General features: G+C 38.6%; 1 protein-coding gene across 1 annotated transcript in view; it reads left to right on the top strand.

Moving 5' to 3' along the window:
• Positions 1-7761, top strand: part of zc3h15 (zinc finger CCCH-type containing 15) — a 14567-nt gene that overhangs the window by 699 nt on the left and 6107 nt on the right. The window contains exons 2-9 of the mRNA XM_014026844.1: positions 2340-2441; positions 2860-2971; positions 3081-3233; positions 4388-4479; positions 4889-5071; positions 6202-6282; positions 6369-6434; positions 6507-6617. Of these exons, the coding sequence (XP_013882298.1) occupies positions 2340-2441; positions 2860-2971; positions 3081-3233; positions 4388-4479; positions 4889-5071; positions 6202-6282; positions 6369-6434; positions 6507-6617 (900 nt within the window). The remainder of the gene's footprint in view (positions 1-2339; positions 2442-2859; positions 2972-3080; positions 3234-4387; positions 4480-4888; positions 5072-6201; positions 6283-6368; positions 6435-6506; positions 6618-7761) is intronic.

Raw genomic sequence — 7761 nt, 5'->3', positions numbered from 1 at the left:
TATATATATATATTAGACCCCAGCTGTTGTTGGTTAATAAACACTGTTTTCACGTCAGATGAACAAGGACACAGTAACAATATTCATTAAGCTATTTTTGTCCAATGTAAATACGCTAACCTTACTCTTTTGTAACAACAAAGGCATAAAAATTTTTTAGTTCTCCTTTTTTTTTTTTTGTGTAATTAATTCAGAATATCTTTTCAGGACCCCACCTTTAATGTTTCAGGACCCCACTTCGGGTCCCGACCCCAACTTTGGGAACCACTGGTTTAATTAATTCATTTATAAATTAAGTTTTACTTTCATAATCAGGCTTTATAAACGTATTGCTAAACCTCACTGTGTCAGATTGTGCTGGTGGTTGTTGACTTTTATATTTTTTATATTTAAAATCCAACAAATCCAGGAAATAAACTATAAATTACTGTGAACATTATTCTGCAATGTTTTCTTTAATCTATATTTTTATAAACCAAACATTTATATTATGTAGATGTTACAAAACAAGTAATAGAAACAGGCTGTGTAAACTGAAAATAAAACTAGAGTAAAAAAATCATTTTATGTCAGTGGAACAGGTTTGTCCTCATCCACACAAAGGATGTGGGTCCTTGGAACTGATGTGGTCTTTTGTTCAGGTTAATTGTGTTTTAGAAATGTTAAACTAAAGGATTCTTCTCTGGACACACCTGCTCATGAAATAATTTAAGTCATTTGTCCAGTCTCTTTAAAAGTAGGGTGGGCACAAACTCCTGAACCCTTCATCCATTTTTAATGTGGGTACCCTCAAGTGAACATGTCTGTTAATTAGGGTTGAGCATAATCGTATCGTGTGCAATTAATCGACAGAAAAACATTAATCAATTATTTTTTGGCTCTTGATGATTAATACGATGAATGCCAGCAGGCAGACTGACTGGATATTTCCCCGATCACTCCTCTCGCTGCTCCCCTCTGCTTCTAATATGACGAACATTTAAAAAAAAAGTTCTGTAATTTATTTAACGACACAATTTAAAAATTGATGTACAGCCTGAAGTCTGTAATTTTGACAACTTGGAACAGAATTATATGAAGAGCAAATCTTTCCCACTAAACTGGTCATGTGACCAGGACATAAGGGTGTCCAGGGACTCCAGGGGATTAATAGTTGAATTAATCGTTATTGGCTAAATACAACAATTAATCAGGATTAATTTTTTTTTGCCAACATTGCCCAACCCTACTGTTAACAGACTATATGCCACGGACATCCGGCCCAGCACTTGATGCCACTCCGATCACTTCAGGTTCACAGTCAACACAGTGTTAGCGAAAGATTTTTTCACCCAACGACTCTTAATGATCTCCACAGTACAGAATTATCATATTACATGTACCAACATTAACACAGGAGACGTACAGGTCCAGACAAGTGGAAAAAAATCACTTCAAAGTTGGTTAAAGCCATAAAAACAAAGGAAAGACGTTTGTGTTTATGGTTCCAGAATTTAGCCTTTTTCACAATTCCTTGGCTGCTTGTTCTGTGAGTTTTTCACGTAGAGCTGTGACACTTATATTGTTGGAAAGAGCAGAGTCTGGGCTTTAAATTGATGGGCTTTTATGGATTACTTTTGCATAAAACTCAAGACAAAGTCACATAAAAACATTTCATATAACACAAACGCACACATACACCTACCTTTGTACCGGCTGCTGTTAGCTTCCTGCTAGCTGTGAGGAGGTCTTTCCTCTCTCGTCTTGGCAGTAAAAGGGGATAAATGTACATTTCTCTTTTGTAACCTCCATCTTCTCATTTCTGATGCTGACTCTTGAATATCCTCAGGTTAGAAATGCTGATTACAAACACAAGCGTGAGCTTTTAAAGAAAAGTTTTCCTTGTAATGCTATGATCCTCTGCTGTCACCTCCTCATCAAGAGGAAAAAGGATAAAAACTAACGACTCTATCGTACCTGCTGGTTAGTGAACACAACGACACACAACAGAACTCATGTTTTATACCAGTAGATCACAGATGCTTTAACTTTTGTGACTTTTTCACAGACTAGTACTAGCAGCTAACGCTAAAAACATAGGCAGGAAGTGGAAGAGAGGAGCGTGGCAAAAATTTTACCGTAAATACGTCATTAATGACCGTGGCGTATAGGCTGTTAACTATAACTTTAATATTTTTCAGTAAACAGGTAAAAAACTTTGTGTCAGTGTGTAAATAGATATAAAGCTAACTGTAGGTCAGAACCTGGATGTAAAAATGTCGTCTTGTCTTCTTTCTTAAGAGGATCTGATCAAGTGTTAATTATTAAACAAATGTTTGTTTGTTTGTTTTCGTTCTCAGGACAAGACTTTTGGTTTGAAGAACAAAAAAGGGGCCAAGCAGCAGAAGTACATTAAGAATGTTACTCAACAAGTCAAGTATGGACAACAAAATGCCCGGCAGGTTAGTGGGCGGTATTTGTCTTTACTGTTTGTGTCAAAGCTCATCTGTGCTGAAAACGGTTCAGCTGAACAGGATTGAAGAGGCGCTGTCATCAGACGTCTCAGCTCAGGAATAAGAATTCTTCTGGTTGCTTTGAGACTGGGTCAGAGACATAAAACTCAAACTTGAAAAAATTCAAACAACAAGTGGAGAAAAATGTGCTTAGTTTTCTGCGACACGAGGCGCACAGCCCAGCCGAGTTCTGCTCGCCTCTTTAGGTTCAAAGCTCAGGTCATTTCTGAAAACTCTGTGTGCCACGGCCCGCTTCACCTGTGGTTTATGAACCAGTGCAGGGAGACACGGGTTGGTCTGATGGGACGATTTGCAGAGATGTTTTGTGAAAGAGCCTGATTGAATCGTTTCCTGTTTGTGTGCTCAGATCGCTCAGGCCGAGGCAGACAAGACCACTAAAAAGTCTGATAAGAAGAAAGAGCTGGACGAGCTCAACGAGCTGTTTAAGCCTGTAGTGGCTGCTCAGAAAGTCAACAAAGGTAACACACTGTGGTTGTAGTTCATCGTGGGAAGATGAACGACGAGCTCTGACTTTAACCAGCAGTCAGCAACACGTTATTGAGCTGCCCTCTCCTGTCCTCCATGCAGGTGTTGATCCAAAGTCGGTGCTGTGTGCGTTCTTCAAGCAGGGCCAGTGTACCAAAGGAGACAAGTGTAAGTTCAGCCACGACTTGTCCATGGAGAGAAAGTGTGAGAAGAAGAGTGTGTACGTGGACGAGAGAGACGAAGAACTGGAGAAAGGTTTGTGGAGCTGCAGTAAATCCAGGACACTGTTGATGACAGGGCTCTAGACTAACTTTTTGCACTGGTTGCACTGGTGCACCTAATATTCTTTCTTAGTTGCACCAGCACAAAAGTTAGGTGCACTCAAATTTTCAACCACGTCGCCTAACATCAGAGTTTTACAGGTTATTTTTTTATCACTGTTCATTAAGGTAACATTAACTCAAAAATAATTAGTTAACAATCTGGTAAACATAAAGCTCTTTATTTGAACCAGAATTGTAGACATTTAACTTACTGAAAAGTATTTAAGGTGATTCTATAAAATTCTAAGTGCAAATGTTTAAGAGCTGAACGTCTTATAAACATCTTAAACATTTCATGGTTAAATTTCTTTAGACACATGTCCCTCAGATGGACAACTCCTGTAGTTTGACCCTATGATCTTTGGCCTTGGATAAACCAGAAGGATGAACAGAGAATAATGATTAATATCAGAAATATTACTGATATTTATTAAAAGATTGTGCAGATTTTTTTTAAAATGACACGTAAAAGTCTGCCATGTCATCAGCATTAGTTGAATCTTATTATCTTACATTATATCACTTAAATATCTAATATGTCTAGTTTTATCCTCCTGAGACCCAGAAGAACCTATTTCAGATACTTGGAATGTAACTGTGGTGAAACTGATTAAGTGTAACAGCGGCCTGCCATACAGGTGAGCTTCCTCATGATCTGCTGCTCACAGAGTAGACACAGACTGTTAACTAACAAGATGGACTTAAGAGCGAGCAACCGTCCATATCTTCATTTCATCTCAAGCTAACAAGAAAGAAATGTTTTTCAGACTCTGATCTGGGTTAAAAAACAAAACAAAACTACAGTTGTTTCGCTATGCGTGCGCGCAGTTAGGAGAGGTGAGACTGTCGGTGGGCGACCGTTGATACTGCTGGATCATTTTTTCATGGAACATGGAAACGTTTAGTTTCAGCGGGCGACCGCTCCCCCTTTGAACGATTGGTCGCACCAGTGCAACCAGACATTTTTTAGACACACTATTAGGAAATCTGGTCGCATTTGTGACCAAATTGGTCGCACTCTAGAGCCCTGTAGTTCATTGTAATTATTGGTGATTTAGCAAAGCTTGAATGTTTGGTTCTGTGCAGACACCATGGAGAACTGGGATGAGAAGAAACTGGAGGAAGTGGTCAACAAAAAACACGGAGAAGCAGAGAAGAAAAAAGCCAAAACTCAGATCGTAAGTGTGACTGCGGGAAGTACGAGAAGATTAAACCAGGGACATAAAGATAAGAACTCATGTGGAGCAGGGTCAGGACATTAAAGATGAGCTCACTGCCACTTTATTAGGTCCATGTGTTTGTTAACACACAGGGTTAATCAGTTAATCACGTAGACATGATGAACCTCCAGAGCACAAAGATTTTGTAACTTGAACTGTGACGTGTTTGTTGGTCAGACCGGCCGGTGTGAAGATGTCAGAAACTCTTCTTGTACTGAGAGTTTTACACACTTATCACTGGAGTTTAAAGAACGACCCAGAGGACAAACAGGACTGTTAATGTCAGAGGTCAAAGGTCAGACAGGTAGTAGAGGACAGTCTCTGAATTAGATCAGCTTTATTGTGTAATTGTGTTGTTTGTCTGCAGGTGTGTAAGTACTTCTTGGAAGCCATAGAAAACAACAAATACGGCTGGTTCTGGGTGTGTCCAGCAGGGGGCGACACCTGTATGTACCGACACGCCCTGCCGCCGGGCTTCGTGCTGAAAAAGGACAAAAAGAAGGAAGAGAAAGAGGAGGAGATCTCACTGGAGGAGCTGATAGAGAACGAGGTGAGAGGAGGCGGAGCCATGAATGAACGGAAACGAGGTCATTTGTTTCTGCCTAATGGAAGAAAAGTTTGTTCAAAGAAATGAAAGAAAATCGAATTATTTACTCTAAATAATGTAGTTTAGTTGTTTTCAAAGCATTTAGCTTCTGGCTACAAAATAACAGCTGCAGAAAACTGATTTATCTGTAAACGTTACTGATAAACATGACATAAGATTATAAACAAACCTAATAATTATACTACTTCTATTCATTTGGTTTTTTTTCTATAAATTATGGTATAAAATAATAAATATAATAATAAATACTCCATTAGCAATTTATTTGCATTTAAATTGATCATTATCTGGGTATGTAAACAAACTTACAGTAAATATCAAGTTTCTGTTGATGTTGGTTTTCTTCAGATATCGACTCATTTCTGGTAAAAAAAAAAAACTTTATTTTTACTCCACTTTTACAAAGTGCTGTTTTCAAATAATAAATGTGACCCATCATATCGAAATGAGATGAAGTCAAATTTGGTCAAAATGATATAATTACATTTTCAGATTCCTGCTTTAAAACCTACATTTTGATACCTGGATCATCCTGATATAATAAAGTTATCCAGAGATGTGACTTCATTTGTCTTGTTGGTTACATTAATACATTACTGTTTGGTCTGAATCCTGATTTTATGTACATTTATTGAGTTATTTTTATGTCAATATAAAAACGAAACCTCAAATAGTATTTGTATATTAAGATTTTCCAGTTGAAAGGAAACAAAAACATTGTGAACTCACAGGGAAAAATTCAAAATTTTAAGGTGTTTTTCCTCAAAATCAGTGTTTTTGTTGCTGCTGCTCAAAAAAGGGCTTCAAAAAATTTTTAGGATTATATTTCAGTTTATTCAAATGATACATTGATAATTCACTATATTTTGACAAAATGCAAATTTTGCCGACGTTTAAATCAAAACCCTGTATCTGTCTGTTTCTACACTGTTGGACTCATCCTGGTTCCGATGTGACGGCTCACAAATGTCTTCACTTACAGCCGTAGACGTGGGTTAAAGAAAAGTCAGATTAGTTTTTAATGAGTGACGTTGTGCCTGGAGCTGGTTTTAACCTGGAGTCTCTGTCCTCAGCGGGCTGCTCTGGGTCCAAACGTCACTCGGATCACTCTGGAGACCTTCCTGGCTTGGAAGAAGAGGAAAAGGCAGGAGAAGGTTGGAACTTGTTGAAACATTGTTTGAAGGAAAGGAAACCTTCCCGTCACGGTTCTGGACACAAACCAGGTCTCTGTTGGTTTCAGGTGGACAAAGCGAGGGAGGAGATGGAGAAAAAGAAAGCAGACTTTAAAGCTGGGAAGTCTCTGGTGGTGAGTGTGAGGGGAAACTAGTGAGAGACACACGTCTGCAGCATGTGTGGGTTTAATGTTGTGTTCTTTAAGGTGAGCGGCCGTGAGGTGTTCGAGTTCCGCCCTGAGCTGGTTGATGATGACGACGACGAAGCTGACGATACTCGTTACGCTGATGAAGACATGGAAGACGATGAAGAAGAGGTAGAAATAAAAAAAACATTGTTTTGGTTGTAGAAAGCAGGCAGAACAGATGGAAACTGCTTCAGTTTCTGACTCTGTAGTTTAAATGTTAAATCTAGTGTCACATGGTTTCACCGACTCTACACTTTGATCCTGTTGGTCAGAGGATGTCAGACAGTGTCCAGATTACATGTGATGATTACAAACACTCATGGTTCACATTTTAACTGGTATCTGCAGGTTTTAACAAGTCAAATTTAAGACCTTTTCAATACCACCTTGTATGAAATTTAAGACTGAAAAAACTATAAATATCAGCTCTCATTGGGGAATCATGCTGTATTATAGCCAAGAATCACACGTGTGTCACTCAGTGAAACACTGAAGTAGGGCTGCGCGGTATATGCAGTAGACGGTAGAAACGGTATGAAGTTGGCCTACGGTAGAAATTTACGCTCTACCATCACATCATTACGTCATCGGACCTGTGTCAACAGGGCTGTGAGTGCAGAGACAACTGAGCAGGAAAGGTTTGAAACAATGCAGACATTCTAGCGTTTTAAAACACGTAGAGAGGATAAATCTTTAAAATTTCCTCCTCCCGCTGTAGGAAAGTTACGTCGTGTCACATGATATAATCTCTTCCTCTCCTCTCGCTGTACGTTGTGCAGAGCGAAGCTTGACAACTGTAGTTTTTCCACACCCAATTGTCAGAGAAAAAACTTGTTTTTTAAAGTATTGTTACTCACAGAGATGATTTAAAAAAGACATGGACATTCGTTCAGCCATAAATCCATCTTGCTAATGTAAAGTCGGCTTCTGCTCTGATGATGAAGATGATGAAGATGAGCAGCAGCTGATAGCAGGCGGAAGCTCATTGTTTGACAGGCAGATATTAAAGCAAAAATGTTGGGTTTGATTAAGATTACAGTTCTCTGCAAAAAAGAAAAAGCTCTAAAACAGTGGTTGTTAACCTTTTTTGAGGTACCGAACCCACCAGTTTCGTATGCGCATTCACTGAACCCTTTTTAATGATAAATAAAATATATTTTTTTCAAATTCAAGACATAGGTATATGTTTTTGTTTTTTTTTTATTGGTGTATAAAATGAGCCGTGCATTAACATCACCTTGCTCAAAGAACAAAACCAGCACAGTTCATGAAC

Source organism: Austrofundulus limnaeus, unplaced genomic scaffold (assembly GCF_001266775.1).
Source record: "Austrofundulus limnaeus strain Quisiro unplaced genomic scaffold, Austrofundulus_limnaeus-1.0 Scaffold595, whole genome shotgun sequence".
In the NCBI taxonomy this organism is placed as follows: domain Eukaryota; kingdom Metazoa; phylum Chordata; class Actinopteri; order Cyprinodontiformes; family Rivulidae; genus Austrofundulus; species Austrofundulus limnaeus.
The sequence above is the reverse complement of the archived record's forward strand: the minus strand, read 5'-3'. Positions and strand labels throughout refer to the sequence as shown.